The 22,263-nt window shown below is 40.1% G+C and overlaps 1 protein-coding gene across 3 annotated transcripts in view; it reads right to left on the bottom strand.

The window, feature by feature from the left end:
* LOC125623967 (S-adenosyl-L-methionine-dependent tRNA 4-demethylwyosine synthase TYW1) overlaps positions 1-22,263 on the bottom strand; it is a 126,993-nt gene that overhangs the window by 7,290 nt on the left and 97,440 nt on the right. For all 3 annotated transcript variants that reach the window (XM_048824164.2, XM_048824163.2, XM_075120771.1), the window contains exons 15-16: positions 21,769-21,879; positions 10,055-10,222 (exon numbers count right to left, since the gene is read on the bottom strand). In XM_048824164.2, coding sequence (XP_048680121.1) covers positions 10,055-10,222; positions 21,769-21,879 — 279 coding nt within the window. The remainder of the gene's footprint in view (positions 1-10,054; positions 10,223-21,768; positions 21,880-22,263) is intronic.

Raw genomic sequence — 22,263 nt, 5'->3', positions numbered from 1 at the left:
TGAACTCTGGATCATGCCTGAGGGAAGAGGTTGATGGGAAGTGTGTGTCATTTCAGGCCAATACTGACAGCACATCATGAGTTAATGTTGACTACTTTGTTTTTTATTTATCCCTAATGGAAGTGTATCTAACATTATTTCAAAGGGCATTATCTACTGGAATACCATTTCCACTTGAATTTCTTTATGCTGAAAATAGAGTAGCTTATTATGTAAAACTGAACATTCCTGAAGGAAAGAACAGATTAAAATGTGGAAAACAGTTAATTGCTGCAGTGCATAAGCAATTTTTAGTAACTAATGTATAAAGAATTTATGTTTGAGATAATATAATTTGTAGTACAACATACTACATTCCATCAGACAGGCATAATTGCAGAGAAATAAAAGTCTCAACAGATTTATATGGAGGGATATAATACAGAAGAGAACCAAAGATTGTGACATGAAATGCTACAGTTGAAAAATGGAAGTCAGCCAAAAATCAATTAGTTTATCCTAATAAGGATGACACTATTATTCTCTTCTGAGGAACGTGCATTAAACTGAAGAATAAGGTGTCTCTTCATCCATTCACTTTGGTAGTTCTTTATATACTTATTCCCAGACAAAGAGAAAGTACTCTAGGCAAAATAAGAAATTCAACCAGAGTGGTGCAGTGAAGCTTGTTGCCGTTACTATCCAGGTTTTACCCATCTGGAGCTAATCCTGAGCTGGAAGGACATATCCTCTCATGGGAGAAGTGATAATTAGCTGCCCTGTCCACTTCATTCATTAGGGTCTTCTCCTTGCAGACTGTCAGGAAGGCTGAACTGAAAGGGCTATGAAACATGGAATTCTTTCCACTATTGACTGAATGGCAATAATCATGTTTCAGAGTAGCAGCCATGTTAGTTTGTATCCACAAAAAGAAAAGGAGTACTTGTGGCACCTTAGAGACTAACACATTTATTTGAGCATAAGCTTTTGTGAGCTACAGCTCACTTCATTGGATGCAATCATGTTGTGTTTCATTTATGCGCCAAACTGAGGTCAAATGCAAGAGTTTAGCTACACAGCAATTCTTCACACCACCACTATACAGGAAAAACAGGGCATTACTTTTTTCAATCAGTTATTCTTTAATAACCTCAAGGTTCATCATTTTACATGCAGAAGTTACCAAAAAATAATGGTTAAGCATAAATCATTTCTAGACTACATAAAAAAAATCACTCAGTGGAAAGAAAAAGGTGTGAATGCTTCAATGGCATTGCTTAGCGACACAAACTGCTCCAGGACTGTACTGTAGGGAATGATCCTGCATTGGCAGAATGATGGACTGGAGGATGTAATAGAGCTTTTCCATCTGTAACTTACAGAACTTTAAAATCTGGTTTCTGCAAGTGTTCAACCAACATTTTTCCAGTCTGCTAACAGCATCACATGTTAAAAGAGGGTTTTTCACCAGCAAATATTGAAGGGGAAGCTTTTTAAGGCTGACAGATGCAAGGTTTAATTCTGGTTACCATCTTCCTCCTCCTTCATCCCCCCATTTCAAAAAAACAAATGAAAATTTACTCTCTCACACCCAATTATCAGACATTCAAAAATTATTTATTAGGTTTCAACAGGAAGGACTCCAAGAGTGTTAAAACTCCAGCTTCTCAGCTGAGCATTCCAACTAGGGAACTCAGAACATAGGCTTGTTAAATTTTCCAACACACACACACATATTGCTCTCCCCCTTGCTTTTCCAAACTGCTTCACACTCTTGTGAGCCAGTTAGGAACTAAACTTGACATGAACGATGCCTCAAAGCAACATTGTGTCTTTCTCCATTCCTGGAAGGCTCACAGAAACCAGAATTGTTAATAGAGGTTGCTTGTTTTTGCGTTTGGATCCCCCAGCCCCAGAGCAACTGGGGCTTGGGTGGGACTGGTCACACATATCCACTTGCAGAAAATCATTTTACATACTTTAGAAGTGTTCCATGTTGGGCTCGCAAACCTTAATATGTCCCTTTAACTCTATTGCACAGTACAGTCATTTGATGAAGTACTTGATCAAAAAAAGACCACCGCTCCCACATGCATTTTACTAAAATGTAAGACTTATCTTCAAAGCACAGGTTAGGGTTGCATCAGAACAACCCTCATGAGTCCCTATTTTCAGCAGCTTCCCTCAAATGATTTCTTACTGAGCTTAAACAATTCTTTTTCCATTAAACAAAAAACGTTCTTAGGAAGACAGCACAGATGTGCACACATAGCTTAGGATGCTTTTTTTTAGTTGCAGAAACTCTTGCAACTTAAAAATCTGCTATCTTGTAAAGCCTGTAGGAACACTAGCACATCATATCAGATACTCTCATTGATGGCTTGTGGTCATCTAACATGATTGTTACCACACGAACACACACCAAAATGCTTTTCATTTTCAAAGTTGTCTCAATATATTTAGGTTTCAGAGTAGCAGCCGTGTTAGTCTGTATTCGCAAAAAGAAAAGAAGTACTTGTGGCACCTTAGAGACTAACCAATTTATTTGAGCATAAGCTTTCGTGAGCTACAGCTTGCATCCGATGAAGTGAGCTGTAGCTCACGAAAGCTTATGCTCAAATACATTGGTTAGTCTCTAAGGTGCCACAAGTACTCCTTTTCAGTATATTTAGAGAGCCGATTTGTAAAAGCAACATGGCACTCTAACTTCCCAGAAAGAAGCACTAGATGTTACACCTGCGTCAAAATAAACCCGTATTTTGCCAACTAAGAGCAACACTCTTCTCCCAAAACACCAGCATAAAACAGATGTTTCCTTTTAGGCTAGTGTAAGTGCCACTCCATTAATTGCTCATTTGCTGGCACAGAAGGTAAGGGCTGTTGCCCATTTTCTCTCTCGCTCTGTCCCCTCCCCCACATACATTTCATGGAGACCAAGTGTATTAGCTCTGCAAGACTAGACAGCATTAAAATGGCTATTGACTATCGGTCTACCGCAGTATATTATTCTCTGAAGCCATGGCACCAGGCTTACAAAGATTCTATATGTACCATATTTGTGCATGTAATATATTGATGTATGAAGTGTGATACGATACAATGATTGACAGAGCCAGAAGGGTACCGAGAAGTCACCTACTACAAGACAGGCCCGACAAAGAAAATAACAGAACGCCACTAGCCGTCACCTACAACCCCCACTAAAACCTCTCTAGTGCATCATCAAGGATCTACAACCTATCCTGAAGGGCGATCCCTCACTCTCACAGACCTTGGGAGACAGGCCAGTCCTTGCTTACAGATAGCCCCCCAACCTGAAGCAAATACTCACCAGCAACTACACACCACACAACAAAAACACCAACCCAGGAACCAAACCCTGCTACAAATTCCGGTGCCAACTCTGTCCACATATCTATTCAAGGGACACCATCATAAGACCTAACCACATCAGCCACACCATCAAGGGCTCATTCACCTGCACATCTACCAATGTGATATATGCCATCATGTGCCAGCAATGCCCCTCTGCCATGTACACTGGCCAAACCGGACAGTCTCTATGCAAAAGAATAAATGGACACAAATCTGACATCAGGAATCGTAACATTCAAAAACCAGTAGGAGAACACTTCAATCTCTCTGGTCACTCAATAACAGACCTAAAAGTGGCAATTCTTCAACAAAAAAAACCTTCAAAAACAGACTCCAACGTGAAGCTGCAGAACTGGAATTAATTTGAAAACTGGATACCATCAGATTAGGCCTGAATAGAGACTGGGATTGGTTGGGTCATTACAAAACCTAAACTTAACTTTCCCAATACTAATTTCTCCCTACTGTTACTCACGCCTTCTTGTCAACTGTCTGTAATGGGCCACTCTCTTACCGCTTCAAAAGTTATTTTTCCTCCCTTGGTATCCTGCTGTTAATTGATTTATCTTGTTAGACTGACCTCACATTTGGTGAAGCAACCCCCAATCCTTTCATGTATTTATACCTGCTCCTGTATTTTCACTCCATGCATCCGATGAAGTGGGTTCTAGCCCACAGAAGCTTATGCCCAAATAAATTTGTTAGTCTCTAAGGTGCCACAAGGACTCCTCAATGTATGGAACAGAGAGGTATGAATTGGCTACTGATTAATGCCTGGAAGCAGGAGTCAGAAGGTACTCAAATACCATGGTCATGCGGTGCAGTGCAAAAACCTAGACCAACAAATATATCTGGTTCTAGTCATGGCTCTGCCACGAGCTTCAAGTTATTTCACCTTTGCATACCTCTGTTTTCCCATCTCTGAAATGGGAATATTGCTGCCACCTCCACTTTCCCTCCCTATGTTGCTTAACTCAAATGCTTAAGACATCCAAGTTCCTCAGACAGAAGGAGCTATCTAAGTGCAATGTAATATTATAGGAAGTTTCCTTTTTAAAAGTTATGACCACTATATTTACTTATCTAGGGCCCCTCAGTGCAGCAATTTATGCCATTTTCTTTGCACCATTTCAGCATAAACCACCTTTTGTTCTCATTAACGTGCGCCTTGAGGAAAATTCTTAAATTAGGTTAGTTGGGAAAAAAATTAATCCATTTTCTCATGCAACCTTTCCAGCCTCAGTTCCTTAATTTAAGCTGATGACAGTGAGATATCTTAATAAAACAGCTTTTATACATTCACAAAGTAGCATTAAACAGATGAAACATAATGGCAGTGCACAGTATTACATTAATGCAAATTTTCATAACAAGGCTATTCACACCACCTGCCAATAGAAATCTGTCTGAGTCAACGTGAATAATTCATTAAGTTATTGTGGACAGTTTCTTTACCTAACTATTTAAGGTTCTTAATATATGCTTTCTTGTATGGCAGGAGTAACTGGACTGGAGCTGATGTGAAACCAAAAGAAATATGGCAGACAGCTGAATTCTATCAGGCTCATATCACCACTTCTAATTCAGAACTCAGCATTATTTTTAATTGCTAGTTATAACTTTAGGCTCCATGGGAAGCAACTAGGACTAAGGAGATGAATCAAGTCATAAACATGTGACATGGAATGTTATAAAACTCTAACAGTGTATGGGACATCTAATTATGAGAATTTTACCACATACTATACCCTAGGGGTAAAACAAAAATCAGTATATCGGCACTGACCGCTGGGGAACAATGATACTGGTGCAGAACTATATCCTTCCAGAAATCTTAAAAACCACCATCCAAGAACAATCACACTGAAGATTTCCATTTTCCCCCCAACAATCTTTCTCTGTCCATAAGTACCCTAGTCACATGATCAGTGATTTTTTTTAAACCCTTTAACAGCATTATCACCAGTTTAGACAATCTGGTGTCATCATCCAAATTTAGCACTGATAAAGTTTTATACATTCAATTTGTTATCGCACTTTCTAAAAGAGTAAAAGCCTTGCAAAATGTCTGTACCATCCTCGGTACAGTGGCATAATGCCATCCACACATGGGATCTCTCTTCTGTAACTTATTAGCTGCTATTTATTAAGTCTAATCTTATACAGATTATTCTACATAAAAGATGCATTATTGTAGATTTTTTTAATATATAATTCTTACCATCATTATGGAGCAGCCCATCTACCAATTAAGCCATAGATACACCCAGACAGTTTTAATTCTAATGGATGAAAAATGGATTACTTCAGAATAACCACAGTGCCCTTTTTAATAACTAACAGATCAAGCACAGCAGAACCAACCTCATATTTTGAGAGCGACACTAAAGAAAATCACAGAAGCATCAAGTTACAATCCCATGCCTGCAATAATATTGCTGTCGAGAAGTTAGACTATTTCCTGGACAGATTAAGGAGTTACATGGGTCTCCCTGCCTGCTGTAAACACAGGGATGTTTTATATCTGGTTCAAATTTATGGCAGTGGAGGTTCAATTCTCCTCTCACCATGCAACTCTACTGTTGTCGGTACAGTTACGCTGACATCAAACTAGCATAAACACGAAGAGAATGCAGTCCAGATTTTGGATCCCAGGTTCTAGGAGGACAGAGAATACTTATACCCAAAAATTGACCTGCAAAAGGTGGGACTGTTAGGGACAGGAAGGAAATAAAATGCTGTAGATCTTTCTGAGAGACAAGAATAATATCTTTTATTGGATCAGCTTCTCTTGATGAGAGAGACAAGCTTTGAAGCTTACACAGACCCATGTAGAACCCACCCGCCACCCTCTGGTGGGTCAGGACTCACCCTACTTGGACATACTGATTCTAAAGCACTGCAGCCCACAAAATCCAGTGCTGAAACCTGCAGACAATGTAGAACACAAGAGAGGGTTTGAGCTATAACCGTCACATCCAGAGCCAAACATTCCCAAAGTTTTGGGATCTCTGGATCCACCGTTTGGATTCAGATCCACCTTTACAAGGTCTGTCAATTCACAGATTTTAAGGCTAGAAGGGACCATTCAATTATCTTGACTGACTTCCTGTGTAACACAGGCCTTTGGATTTTACCTGTTTACCCCAAACTTTGATTTGTTTCTATCCTGTTCCGAACTGGGGACCTTCCACATGATAGGCAACTACACTACTGAAATCTCCTAAAGACTGATGAAGGTGGGATTTGAACCCATGCATGCACAACATAATACAGTAGTAGCCCAATGCCATGTCCAACTGGCCACCTCAAAATGCAGTCTCCTGGCAGGGAGAAAAAACCCAGGTGCCCCTTATGACAGGTGGGGATACTCATCACTACACCAACAAGGAAGAAGCTCACAAAATACTTAAATTCTTAAAAATAATCCTTCAGTGTTAAGGACTTGCTTTTAGCTGATCAAAAATGAACAGCAACAGAAGTAGAAAGCAAGAAAGGTACTACAAATACAAATAGCACTCATGAGAAACCCAGGAATGTAAAGCGACAGAGACAGCATTGATGGAAAACAAACCCATCACAAAAGCAAGGTAGGTTATTTAAAATCAGTATAATAGAATGTAATTGGCAAGCAAGGGTTTCAACACAATGGAATACATGGCAAACACCAGGGTAAAACAAATCCAACAAAACAAAAAAAGAGAAGCAGACGTTTTTATTCCAGAAATTACTGCGATTGTAACTTTCATTCAAAAAGATATTTGCTGCGAGGCATCTGCAGAAGATTTTCTCCCTTATTAGTCACTCACTCTGATTGTCTCAAGGATACCATTTATTGTTACAACACAAGGAAAACCAGCTGCCTAAGTTCTCTCTCTGGAAAGGTTATTAGAATTAATTGTTAAATTAGAAAGTTGCCACTGTCTCAATATCTCCACCAATTAATTCAAAAGCACTGCAATAAATTAGATTTTTGTACTTGACTGTTCATAGGATTTGCCACAAAGCAAATGCAATTACTTGAGACTATAACAGCTATGCTGGGAAAATATAATCAGACGGGAGGGAGCTGGAATACTCTGGACACCTCGCAAGGGGAGGTGGAAGTCATCCGTTTAAGAAAAGACACAACTGGGAGGACACAGAAGAGACAAGTGGGACTGACACCTTCTGAAAGTGGCACACACTGGGCAATACAAGCAAGAAACAGATAGCTAAGGGGACTACTAATGTTGCTTCTACAGGGCTATCTACCTTCACTGAACACAATGGCACTTGCTAGCAATGGCTACTCTACAGCAGATAGTTTCAAGCCAACCTCAAAATAGTACAAGTATCAGCTTCTTCATCTACAGGTTAATACTGATCTATTAACCAAGTGTTTTTAATCACAGTGGCTAATGCAACACTGAAAGCCAGATTCAATTTCCACTGAAATAAATGGGAGTCTTTCAGCCAGCATCTATGGGAATTGCATTGGGCCTGAACGATAAAATTTTCAAATGTGCCCAAGTCCTATTTTCAAAAAGGATTTAGGCCCCTAAATCACATTCACTATCAATGAGTCAGCCACCCAAATGCCCAAGTCCTTTTGACAATGGGACTTAGGGTGAAATTTTCAAAAGTGCTTAAGTGATTATCCATATTTAAAGCAGTTGGTAGTCAATGCCCCTAATTTAAGACAAAACAGGTATTAAACAGCTCACTCTCTATGTGCCATTTTTAAATTCTCTTGAACATGCAGGCATTTCAATGAAGGGTTGGATTTTTTTTAATTTGAACTTAATAAAAACAGCTAGATCTTGCCAAACAGAATGAAGCAAATGAAGTTTCTTAATTATTTCTACTATCCTTTTTTCTCCACTCTTTTTTATTTTAAAAGGTTCCTTTTATGCAGCCTAATGGCTCCCATAGCTCTGGTTTTCCACAAGTAAAACATTGATGAGTTTTATTCTCTACTGGAGCTTGAAATCCAGAATTAAAAAGGAGTACAAATAAATTTACTTTTTATTAGTTATTTTAGCTCCTGGGTATTGATTGCCTCCAACAGACACCCTCTCCTCATGAATTTAGAAAGCAAAGTAGTTGTAGAATTCCTCACAGGTTAGTATCCATCTATTCTTGTTACTGTTAATAATGGTGTTACTTAGATTATGTATCAATGACCTAGGGAAAAATTGGTTTCCTTTCCTTAGGCCAGACTTTCACCTTGCTATGGAAGAGATTTTTCCATTGTGAATGCACTCTGGCACAGCTACCAGTTCCACCACATAAGATTTGAATTGAAAAATAAGGAAATATTATGAGGACATGGGCCAAGAAAGTAGCATGTCAGATTTTTTTAATCCTACTCCACACATACCCCCACTTGTTTTTTTAATGTGAATTTGGCACCTTTGAAAATTTCCTACTGGACATTTTCAGCCACTATAATTAGTTGCAAACACCAATTAAAAATAACTTCTGATTTTCTGCAAGTCGGTGTCTGCAAGGCACCGTACACGCAGGAGACAAGAGAACAGCCCCAAAAGGAGTTCACAATTTAAGTAAATGATCAGAGGTAACAGGTGAATACCACACAGACAGACACACACAGCATAATCTAATACCGAAATAAGAAGTAGTGATGTCATCAGCTGCCTAGCAAGTCCTTCGTTTTGCATTTTAAAATGTTTTCCTGTACAACAGAATGCCAAATAGTACAATATTTTCTGAACCCCACACGCTTAAAAATTAACCATCCTTTCAGCATTTCACATGCATTTCAAATTACTTTGATGGCATTTATAAGAAACATACATTATATATACACATACATATATGCGCCACTGAAACATGCTTTGCCTACAAAGTATTTCAGTGCCTGACAGAACTGCTGGGCTGGTGTTGCTGTTATGACAGCAGTAGTAGTTTCACAGTTGTTTATCTATCATTTATATGGATAGAGAGTGTATGAAATTATAACAGAGCTGCTTTATTGTTTGTCCTTTAAAATCAGTTTTCTAGAAATACAGTTGCGGAGACCTCTCAGATACTGCAAACCAGATACATCAAGCTGTTCTGAGGGGAAATTTTTCCATGCTTAACACCCACATATCAATTTGTCTTGTGTAGAAATTGTTTATCTCAAAGAAGAAACGCAGTCCCCAGTGCTCCTCCAACTCGGGAGTAAAAGGAATAATGATTAAAAAAAAAATATATATATATATATATAACCCGAACCCCTCTAAGCTCTGGTGCCCCTTCAATGTCTAATCTGCATGAGGACACTCATTGCTGAACAGCATTATTAAAGAAGAAATAGGGGCGGGAGACAGCAACAACCAACCCATCCCCATTTAGTTTATTCCTGCTGCCAAAAAATACGAAGCAAAGACAGCAAGAGAGAGACTTTCATTTTCTTTGAGAGCCAAATGACTGACTGATATTTTCAAGATCTTGCTTGTGTCATCAAGGACAGTACTGCAGGTTGTAACAGGGCAGTCGCTGAACCCATAACAATCTCCAAAACTAATCCACAGAGCTCCATGGGATAACTGCATTAAGGGATTTTTAAAAAGCTAATCTTCCAAACCTAGAAAGAAAATCCTGCTGAAGTAAAGCAATTGCTTAGACTCAGCAGCTTACAGCTTTTTGGAAGTGAGGCGTCAAATCTTTCTATGCAGTGTCTGTTTCACCCGCCAGGAGAGAGACGCCTTACCTTTTTGTGAGCTATCAGGAGGCAGTTTGAGTGTTCATGTTCACACGCGATGTCATAGTCTGGAATCAGGTCAGCCAACTCCCGGACGAAATGCACCACCTCTTCGTGCCAGGGGACATTGGCCATGGTTAAGTTGCTGGCCAAGTTTTCACCGCAGTATGTCACTCCCTGTCGAAACATGTTGAAGTAATTACCAAATGTCTTTTTAAGATGACTACAAATTTAAGGCAGCATTTACACACGCACATGTACAATTCACACTTAGCTATACTCTGTGAGCTCCTTTTTGACAATTTCACCCATATTATCAGCCAAGTGTGTGTTGGATGGGGAAGGATGGTCTTGCAGCAAGGACATAGGAAGAGAATAAAGAGATATTCTCACCTCTGCGGAAGGCTCTCTCTCCACCATTTTTGGTAATCCACACCTCAATTTCCCCTTCTGTAAAATGGGACTAATCCACCCCTTCTAACTCACACACTTTAATGCATTAGGATGTGAAAAAAAACAGCAGCAGCAACATAGCAAAAGTCAATAGGGCTTGTGCTCCTATGCCATTTAGGTGCCTTTGAAAACCACACCTTTAATGTTCATAGACAGCTTTGAGATCTTCGGAAGGAAGGTACTATCACAGTATAAAGTATTACTGTATGTACAGCAGCCTAATAAAATGTAAAAAGTTACAAGAGAATAATTCCTTCCATCCCCTCACAAATGAACTCTCTGTCCCAGTGGTTTTTAAATTTTGCTCCCTAGAGCAGTAGTTCTCAACCAGGGGTACACGTATTAAATTTTGTTAGGTCCTCCAGGGGGTACATCAACTCATCTCGATATTTGCCTAGTTTTACAGCAGGCTACATAAAAAGCACTAGTGAAGTCAGTACAAACTAAAATTTCATACAGACAATGACTTGTTTATACTGCTCTATACTATACAATGAAATCTAAGTAAAATGTTTCAATTCCAAATGATTTATTTTATAATTATATGGCAAAAATGAGAAAGTAAGCACTTTTTCAGTAATAGCGTGCCGTGACACTTCTGTATTTTTAGGTCTGATTTTGTAAGCAGGTAGTTTTTAAGTGAGGTGAAATTTGGGGTACACAAGACAAACCAGACTCCCGAAAGGAGTACAGTAGTCTGGAACGGTTGAGAGCCATTGCCCTAAAGAACTGGCTCTCATTTGAAGCTTCTAAATTTATTTAAGAGACAATTGAAAATACACCCACTAACTCGCTACTATTACTTTTCAGGATACACAATTGTAGTTGCCAGAAGTGTAAGGAGATCATAAATAAGAAAAGGGGAGATAGGCCACACAGTTATGAATGGGATGTGCAGGAGACAATTATTATTAAAATGTGGTTCAGACTATGCAATTTTTGGAAACCAGAGCCTGCCTTCCACAGAAATCTCCACAACTGGAAGCCATCTTGTGGGGCTGCTGCAAATGGTGGACTTAGCTATAGGCCAGCACAGACTGCATTTCTGCTGCTACAGGTCAGCTAGTCCACTGATAGTAATGCGCTTTGTTCTACTTCCACAACTGATTGCATCCCAAGATCTCATAACTCACTACTGGCCATTTTAATTTCCTGCCACTGCTATTCTAAAAGGATAAAACAGCCTGCATAAAACAGACAGTAGGGAATTACAGTAAAATACACACAATGCCAACATGAGGACCAGCAACAAACCCATTAGATATTGTTCTGGAGGGGTTGACGAAGGTAAGAAAACGGATGGCCCACCCAAACCTCAAGGATGCACACTCCCATTCTAATTTCAAAGGAAAGAAAAAAAAGTCATACTGCAGGCATGCAAATGTTTCCTAACCCTCTGTGCAAGTGCATGAAGTGTGAAATTACTCTGACTCTTTGGAAAGCTTTGAGATCAAATCTGCTCATTTGTAAGGGGGTCAAGGAGCAGTATAAAGCAGTAAAGTGCACATGGAGAGCCCTCAGAAGGCAGGTGCTATTTGTGAATGCACAACAATGAAAGATCTGAATTTTATATCAAAAGCCTCAACTCATTGGGTCCAGTTCTCACCTCACTTACCATGACTTAAATCACAAACAACTCGGTCGAAGCACAAGGAGCTCTATTTGCGAGGTGGAGCTGTGCTCTTACCCCCACTGTACAGATGGGGAACTGAAGCACAAAGAGACCAAATGGTTTCCACAAGGTTACATAGGAAGCCTGTGGGGAACCAGAAATGGAACTCTGGTATCCCATATCCCAGGCCAGCATCCCTAACCAGTGGCCCCTTCCTTCCTTCCTTCCATCCAACACCCCCTTCCTTCCTCGTGACAACCCTGGTTTCCTTTGCTTCACTTCAGAAAGACCTTCTTTCTGTTTCTCCCTCTGTCTCACTCCCACCTCCTGACTTCTATTTCTCAACAACCCTGAGAGAAAAAAAATCTGAACTGCTCAGTAATATGAACTCAAAAAAAAAAAAAAGTGACAAAGACTCCTGTTGTAACAACTCCTCTGGCTTAAAGAAAAGTATGCTTATTTTTTTTTCCCATTACTGTACCTAGCTCTATTTTCATGACAGTGTAACTCGGACAAATATTGGCTCCAAGATGAAAGCAGGAACATAAGGCCTCTGCCAGATGACAGGTAGATTTTTAAACAAGGTAAAGAAGATCTCCTTGGCTTTTTCAGCCATGCAAAAAGAAACAAAAGATCCTAGTTTCAGAGGCTATTTTGTAGTTCTACAATTCAAAACCTGCAGCATTATCTACACTGAAATTTTGCAGGCTGTTAGTTTATGTGCGCCATTTGAATATTTGGGGGAAGCCACACATTTTTCATAAATTCAGGGTTCTGAACATGCCACTTCCCTCCCTTCTAAGACCCGGTCTACACTAGGAAATTAAGTCAGTATAACTACATCACTCAAGGGTGTGAAAAATCCAGACCCCCCTCAGTGATGCAGTTAAACTGACCAAAGCCCTGGTGTAGACAGCATTAGGTTGACAGGAGAATTTTTCCATCGACCCAGCTACCGTGTCTAGGGGAGGTCAAATACCTATACCAATGGGAGAATCCCTCCCTTCAATTCCCAGTGAAGACAGTCGAATCAAGAATGCTCAGCATTGTTCAGGAGACATCTGGCACCTTACAGGACTGGGCTCTAAATGTACAAAGTGAATAGGGAAGAAAATCACATTGCCCGGCTCTACTTAAATATTAGAAAGGAAATAAGTGTTTGAATACCATGCATTTCTTATGGATGTTAATGTCAATAAGGATCAGCATGGAAACCATTACAAACTCCCCTTGCTAGTACACAAAATGAAGGATATGGCATAGGAGATGCATTAAATTGCTCTGTTGACCCACGTGCCATCTACAGGTCTGATTTACTCACACAGCTTTTGGATACTTAAAAATCCACAAGGCCATCCCTGAAGTGTATTCACTCAAGCATCTGCTGTGAATTCAGCTAATTACATCATGTTAAGGCTCCATGCCATCCCTGCACACCCCTTATGGCCAAGTGCATCTCTGTGATCAAATAAAACATCCCCAACCAAGTAGCAAAGATGATACAACGGCCAATGAGAGCGTGAGGGCAAGAGGTGCTCTTGCTTTTACCGGAGTTCCTCTACTCTGGTAAAAAGTTGGCCCCGTTGGCGCCACATTCCCACTGGCCATTTTATTATCTTTGCTTCATGATTGGGGATGTTTTATTTGGTCCCAAAATGCTATCAGATATGTGCCTTTAAAAACAGAGCACATGCAATTCTATGGAGGATTATGTTTTGAAACCTTTTTCTATGGAAAGAAACTTCGGTTTCTTTTAATCAGTATTTGCATCTCCACCAAATGTTTATGGAGCCCTGATCCTTTCCAGCATTACATTCTGAAGACCCAATCCTGCAGGTGTTATTAACGTTTATTATAGAATCATAGACATATAGGACCGGAAAGAACCTAAAAAGGTCATCTATTCTAGTTCCCTGCACTCAAGGCAGGGAGGGTTAAGTAATAAGGAGACCATTCCCAACAGGTGTTGGTCTAACCTGTTCTTTCAAACCTCCAGCGATGTCATGTGCATTACTGTAGCACCTCTCAAGCACACTCAGAGACCAGGACCCCACTGGGCCAGGAGCAGAACAAACAGATCAAAAAGACAGTCACTGCCCCAAAGAGTTTAAAATTTAGGTACTGAAGTTGAATGTGCTCAGCACTAAAAAGAGGGCCAAGTCCTTACACTGCAAAGGCTTGAAATGGGGGCAAGTGATGAGCTGTAGCTCACGAAAGCTTATGCTCAAATAAATTGGTTAGTCTCTAAGGTGCCACAAGTACTCCTTTTCTTTTTGCAAATACAGACTAACACGGCTGTTACTCTGAAACCATACAAGCAGCAGAGACTCTTAGGCTAGTGGAAACGTCCTGAAGAAGAAATGGAATAGCATTAATTAGAAACTGCACACATTTTGGAAACAATTATTTTTCACATTTTTAATTTATGGTGGGCTGCCTCCGTTAATCTACCCAAGTGAAGGATATTAAAGCAGCATACTGTAGCTCAGTACCAGTGAGGTAACAGATGCACTGTGCAAGACAGAAGAGACGCAGAGGGAGTACTGAACAGGAAAGTACATTAATTTAACCCTGCACTGGAAGTTTGAAGAGATTTTAAACGTGCCTATATAAAAGCAACCAGACACCCAAATAATGTAATGTATATCTCAAAGGCTCAGCTGTATAGAGCAATATTTTCCCCTCATTCATTATGCAGATTATGATTGGAGCAGCATGAAAAATGTATGATTACAGAGGGGAAAAACTCCTAGGAAGCTACAACATGACTCATTCCTTTAATAAACTTCAAAGATATCATTTACAAGCAAAGAGAATGCAGTGGCAAATGGAATTACCAAGTACTTGGATGGTTGATTAATTCTCTCTCTCTCACACACACACACGAGTGAAAATCATCTTAGCAACACACTGTACAAAAGCACATCAGCTTTCAACTTCTTAAAACTTGAGCTAATTAACAGTGCCAACAATGTCTGTAAAACATAAATGGTTGATTAGAGCAGTCCTGTTATATTTTTCACCAATACCTGAAAATAGCAATTACTAAGAAGCAAACCATTAAAAAGGAAACAGTTCTATTATACACAATAGCTTATATATAAACTTCTCCGTAGTGGAAACATCAATGACACTCTTAATTAGTCTTTAATATGCATGTTTTCAGCATGCTAATTATACTAACAGCTTTCAGACAAATACCTTGAAATCCAAACCTCTTCAAAAGTGTCTTTAATGCTCAGGCCAATTTGTGGTTTTGGTTCTGCGCATGTAAATCCAGAGTAACTCCACTGAACTGGTGTAATGGAGCTGAATTTTCACCACTGATTTTATACAATGTCTTGTGCTAGGTTGGCTGTAATTACAGTGAATGAGAAACACAAAAAGGAGTGCTGTCTGGTGCTTGCTCAGTCACCAGAGAGTTTCTTCGACTGAGATTTGGATCCTTTCCAAGGACCTGAACAATCATGAATCATTCTAATCCAAATGACTGTGGAGGGAGATTACCTGTGAACTAAAAATTCGAGAGAGTATTGCTTCTTTTCTAAAATAAACTGCAGGCCTTCCAATTTAATTATTATGAACAAGAGAACTCTCTTATCTTCTAAACCGCTGATTATAAGTTCATTAAACAGAGTACTGTGTGAAATGACAAAAGAATAAAGTGCTGCCATCAAAATGTGGCTGACCTACTATTAGAGAGACTGGATTACTGCTCAGAAATTGGGGCAATCTTGACCCAAGGCAAATGTAACTACCTTAAACTGCCCGTTGATGGATCAAATACTCTGCAATAAAAATGCAGATTATTTGGATTTTAATATTGTCTAAAGCTATAATACACAGCTACTCCTCCCTGAAATGTGTTTTTTTATATCCATGCTCAAGTGGATTGACTAAAGGACATCAGTTTATTTGCATCAATTATATCTGCCAACCCAATAATTCAACTGTTTAGTCATGAATATAAAGGCTACTTCCATGAATGTTGGTTGTACTCTAACATTTAGAAATGGACTGTATAGATATTTAAAGAAAAAAAGCAATATTAAGTTTTAAAGGACATCATGTTCCAAATCTGGTTGGTTTCTTGTTTGTTTAAACACCTGCCCATAGAGCACTTGATTAGCTGTCAGGACAACTGATCCCCAGCTAAGATACTGATTTGCTGTGTAACCTAATGCTAATCACCCTCTTTATGACTCAGTTTCCGCATCAGTAAAATAGGGATAATGATACTTATCCACCTTTACAAAGCATTCAGATCCACAGATGGAAAGCATTATATAAGTGTTATTATTTACTCCATTGGCATTAAGTGGTGACAGTGTTTAAAAATCATGGTCCAGATTTGGCTATCACCTTACGTTAGTTGTGCCATAATAATACTTTTAATGATAACAAATACTTTCAGATAGCTACATCAGTTTTCATGGTTTATATCTGCTATTTACTTTATACATTACTCTTGGCTTAGACGATGAAAATAGACGAGTCTTTCAGATTGGTTTCTGGTTATTTTCACACATTGATACACCAACACAACAATGCTGCAATGTTTGGGCTGCAAAAAGAATGTGGGGAACGATTAAATCAAAACAAAAAAGTAACCTGCTTTAATTGTTTTCTCTCTCACATCATGAAAACATGTGTAATGATGCTAAATTTTGTTAAATGACTAAATTTTCAGCCCAAAATACCTGACAGGGTGTGTCTAGAATCCGAAACGTTTTAAAAAAAAAAAATACAACCTCCTGCTAAAATGTTCACACGTCCTGAACTTGAAGTAACTGATTTGACTTCAGTGGGATGTCTGATACAATTCGAGTTAAGCACATATCTATGCAATTTGCCACTCCGGGGCCTTATCCTGAAAAAGGATTAGCAAAAAGTGCTGGCTGTATGTTTTTCCAATACAAAATTTTACTTAGCCTGGTATTCAAAGGGGCTGGGCCTTTAGTGAGAGCTCACCCTCTCTGAAAATCACACCATGCAGCGTGCAGCTTTGGCACTTCCCTTTCTCTCTGTTGAGCTCTAACTCATTTAACCTAGAGTTCTGTACATAACGGCAAAGGTCAGCGTTTCTCAAGCATGAAAATTATACATCAGTTGTTTTTGTTTTATAGCACTCGCTAGGACACGTGACTTAACTTCATCTTCTCTCCATCTAATTGCAGAATGGAACGCTACCCAGGCTCTGAATAGCTTTTTGACAGGTGAAGGCAATCAGCTCTCGCTTCTTGCAAGTAAAAGCTCATTAAAGAAGAGTTAATTTTCCTCTGTTTTAAACACTTACATAATCTTTAACATTTAATATGATACGGGTAAGCAGAACGGGGGAGATGCTTCTGTGTGGCTCTACCCAGCCAGCCTATTAACTGGTCATTTTAATTTGATAGCAAAGCCTCAGATAGCAGGTCCAGAAAGCCCTTCCTCCTTCTCACTGACACTGGATCCACCATCCCTTATACACTAGCCCAGAACCTCTGAAGTGCTGAGCGGTGTAGCTAGACAAATGCAGCAGCAGTGGTCAGAAGACTGAATGGACAAAGGCTTTTGGAAATTATACTGGGCCTGAATCTCATTTATACTTAAGGCCCCTTTACCCTTCCAGAGCTCTTCCTTGAAGTAGCAGCATGGTGTAAAATAGCCTTTGGGTAACTGGGAATCTGGCCCAATATTTTATTTTAAGTGAAAGAAATTGGTTAAATACAAAGATGACAAAGGAAGTGGACAGATTATGGGCCCGATCCTAGAGGCTTTCCTCATTATATGAGCCTACCAAAATCAAGTGTTCTCAGGGCTGCACAATTGGGCCTTTCTTTAGTAGCGCCAGCCTGCTCTCCAGGCGAACTGTTCCTGGGTAAGTTAGTGTCTGTTTATCAATTATGTACAAAGGGCCACGCACACACAATTGCCAGGTTTACTTCACTGACTGGTGAGGGTCTGCAAAATCAGGGTCAGAGCTGCAAGAGGGTATGTACACATGAACGCTCACACACACATTGTCTGAAAGCTACTGTCAGTTTGCAGAGAGAGGTTTGAAGTAAGTGCACACAAGGGCACAGATACAATGAAGAATGTTAGTGTAACAGATTTGCTGTGTAAACCAAGCCATTTAAAGGTGTATTTGTTTTCTGGGTGCTTATCTGGCTTTCATCCCGGTAGCACCACCAGAGCTTTTGTAAATAAGTTAATCTTCTGCAATATGCACTTTGTTTTCCATATCTTTGGTATTAATTATTAAGGATCCAAACACTGAATCTTTTATTAAATTTCACACATGTTTCTCTAATAAGTTGTTGAGCCCAATGTAGGGGTAACCCCTGCTGAAATTTAATGGCCTATGACATACAGAACATCTGACTACATGATCTAATGCTCCCTTATGGCTCTAAATACTATGAATCTATGAGTGCGCTTGATTTGAAAAAAAAAATGCAAGATACTGCGTGTTTATTAATATAAACTGGTGGCTTTCTAGGTAAAAATCTGATAAGGTAATAAGTCAGATCTCTTAATTTTGATCTCCATAAACCTCATTCTCCTGACCCAGAGGTGTTACACAAGGGTAACCACTGCCAACAACAAAATTAATGCTAGTTTCCACTAAGTGAGAGAAGAATAGGGTTCAACAGAGTTGCACCAATGTAAGATGTGTAAATGAAAGCAGAATTACATTCTAGATCTTTTGACCTTCCACTACACCCCAGAGTGTTTCTGGAGCAACAGGGGATTAGCTACATTCATTTAAAACTAACAATTTATTTCAAGTATTTAACCAGGAAAATCCCACAGATGAAGCCTCATTTTGTAGCAGATGCTCTCCAGGACCTAATTCCTTTTCCTTTTCTTGGTCTCCTTTCTTGAACCCATTGCACTAGTGTAACTAGGGCAAAAAGGACTGTGATGACTTTTGGTCTCCAATGAGTTCTTCAATCTACTTCATTCCCAAAGGATTAAAAATACCACCTTGTAAATCAAAGAAAGATCTGAGGGAAATTTCAACATCACAAGAGCTCTGTACATCCTCTCCTGGGCACTACTCTATCAAAAATATTATAGCTGCGCTAAAGGACAGACCCTTATGTCTATCAGCAGGAGTGACATCAAGAAGTTAAATAGCACCTAAGAACTCTAAGTAATACATAAAACTGTACCCAGCAAGTGCAGAAAGAAAGAATTGGCTCTGCGATACTTAGAGCCCCTGGATCTAATCCCTTCTTAGTGCTACATGACATCCATGCTGCTAGGAGTTTAAACTTTGACTCATTGCACTTAATCCACATAGTATTGCCGAAACTGTTGGATTACGTTCCTGGGCCAAATGCATCTCCAGCAGACCTTACTGACTGCAACAAGGGGACAGTTGGAGTGGGTTTGGCTCTTATTATACTTACATACAGCATAGCTCAATGGGGCCCTGACCTCAGCTGAGGTCTCGATCGTCCTCATCCCCACACTAGGCAGCCAGAGCTCAGGTACAAATGGGGAAAATAATTTAAGTAAATAGATAAAACATCCCAAGACAAAGTCGTTGCAACTGATATAAGCCATTGTTGTTAAGACAAAGATGTAGGTGTTGCCTTCCCATGTTGGCATTATTTCAGTGGGGTATAAGTGGTCACAACTGTGTCTCTATCATCCTTGTTGGGATGCACAATTTCTCGATACCAGCCAAGAGGAAAGGGAGGCCAAAAAATAATAGGGAAATCAGTTTCACTCTTGAAGTAAGAAACCATGTAATCACATTCACAGAGATAGCACAGTAAGAGGAGTAAACTATTGCACCTTCCCCACTGAGCCAAACCCTCTGCACTTCAGAAATGCTGCTGTTTAGCAGAAACTGGCAAATAAAACTATGTGGAACAAATAAGGTTACTGGTTGGCCTAATGCTATATTTAGTGTGAGATGCTTTTTCCTATGCAGCACAAAATTTACCCCCTTTAAAATGTTACTCCCATTTTAAAGAACTGAAAGATGAAAGAAAAACGGTTAAAAAAAAAAGCCCTGCCCCAAAATAAAAGCACTAAAAATAAAAAATCCGCTGAAAAACCCATGAGGCAGTGTTTGTCCTTCATTGTCTATAAATTACAGTCCATTTAAACAAAATAATCAAGTGTCAAGCAAATCTCAGCTGCAGGAAAGTGTCAGAAAATTTCATGACATTTTAAAGAGACGGAAATGTCATCCAAATCTAAAAATGTTCCACTGATGCATAGACAGCTGTGCCATTTGGTTCAGAAAGTGATCAGATCAGTTCAGTTCTCAGGAAAAGAAAAATCCCATCTTGAATGGGCATTGCCTGCAAATGCTGTAAGTAATAGGGTGCTTCATATTTAAGCTTGCTTTTTAAGGACATATACACTGCTGCAGTTCGTATGCATTAAAATAACAGGACAGTGCATTTCAATTTAAAAGCTCTGTGATGACTCAAGTGGAGAAACGGAGGCTATTGCAGGATCTGCAATAGATGGAGGTTCACCTAGTTTGCTGATAGTCTATTTCTATCAGGTGAATATGCCAACCAATTATTTGTGTTTTATGGTATTGAACTATCCACTTTTCTCTTCTATAACTTAGCTGCTGTCTTAATGTACAGTACCAAGTGCATTGTGAAAAAAACGCCCCTTTTTTCCATCCAAATTTAAATGAGAAAGCCAATGCACGAGTCGTTTTCATACCCTAAGAACTATACAGCTTATGTTGAAATTGTACATTGCAAAAATTTTCAGCCAGCTGTAATTGAGGGCCGTGTACAGGGGCTGACAAGAGGAATGGAGAAGCCCCAAGAAGGTTTCCCACCTCTTTCTTCCCATATGCAGAGTCTTCCATTGACAGGCAAAATGCATGCGTTCTCCCCTTAAAGGACATAAGCATGAGATACTCTGGCCCACATACCGTCTCTGTGCTGGTAGCACTGCGCCTGCAACCCTCCAAGGATACCAAATTTATGTCCACAGATATAAAGCAGATATCCATGGAGTTGCAGGACGCTAGCGACAACGAGCGAGACGAGCAGGGCCATGGCCAGTGACTAGGCCAGGAACTGCAGCAGCAAAAGCAGCAGCATGTCAGGCCACTGTTTGCAGGAGTCAGTGCCCAGCCCAGGCAGCTCCTCCGGCATGGCTGTACCGTCCCAGCCCTGCACACTGGGGCCGCCACCAGGCTCATTGGCAGCTGTCCCTGGTCGTGCTAATGCAGTAGTCGCCAGAGCCGGGAGTAGGACTGCAATTCCGGGAGCGGGGGACATGGACAGAGTTAAGGGGGCCAAGGCTGAGGCGGGGCTAGGAGCAAGGCCCGGGCACAGGGCCAGGAGCTGGGACCCCAGGCCTGGGGTCGGTAGCGGAGTGAGGTGCCAGCAACCGCACACACCCCTGAACATTCCTCTAGGCCCTCCCAAGGGGACGTGCCCCACAGTGTGGGGACCTCTGTGCTAATGTGTACAAGAGGCTTGCACGCTCCCAGACAGGAGTCCCTTCCATGCAGCGGTGTGCCTCCCCTGTCCAGGAGCGTGCGAGCCACCTGTGGTGGGAGAGCCATGCTTGTGTCATTTATTTGCTCAGTGCTCGGGTAATCTTGAATTATTGTGTTACAGAAAGTGGAGAGGAAAAAAATAGAAGCTCCGTAGTGGAAAAGCACTGATACGCAGCTCACCTTAACTTCAATGAAGTCTGGTTTACCAAGGGACACCAGCTCAGCATAAGCTTTGAGTTCATCCACGTTCCAAGCTTTCACCAGTGTCAGTCTATACACTGTGCGCTGTTGCTGAAATAGAGGAAAACTCAGTTCAGTGACACTTGCTTTGTACTCCACTTAATGAACCGTTGATGTTTCCTACTTTCTAATTCACAGTCTTCAAACTTTCACAAAAAAAAGCATTTTATTGTAGAGTTATAGTTCCAAGTACTTGTGGTGAGGGGGGGAACTGCAGGCATTTAGATAATAAAGTGAATAACCCATGCTACATGAACGAACTTTTGATCTAGAATGACTGCATCTAACACTCTCTCTCCATATACAATTACATATGGGAGTATTTACTTATCAGGACAATCACTTGGTTCCAGCAGGAATCAAGAAAGTTTCTCCCCCTTGGTATGACATTTCACCATTAGTTGCAATATGGATATTTTACTTCATCAAGATGAA

The sequence above is a fragment of the Caretta caretta genome, chromosome 17, assembly GCF_965140235.1.
Source record: "Caretta caretta isolate rCarCar2 chromosome 17, rCarCar1.hap1, whole genome shotgun sequence".
NCBI classification, from domain to species: domain Eukaryota; kingdom Metazoa; phylum Chordata; order Testudines; family Cheloniidae; genus Caretta; species Caretta caretta.
The sequence above is the reverse complement of the archived record's forward strand: the minus strand, read 5'-3'. Positions and strand labels throughout refer to the sequence as shown.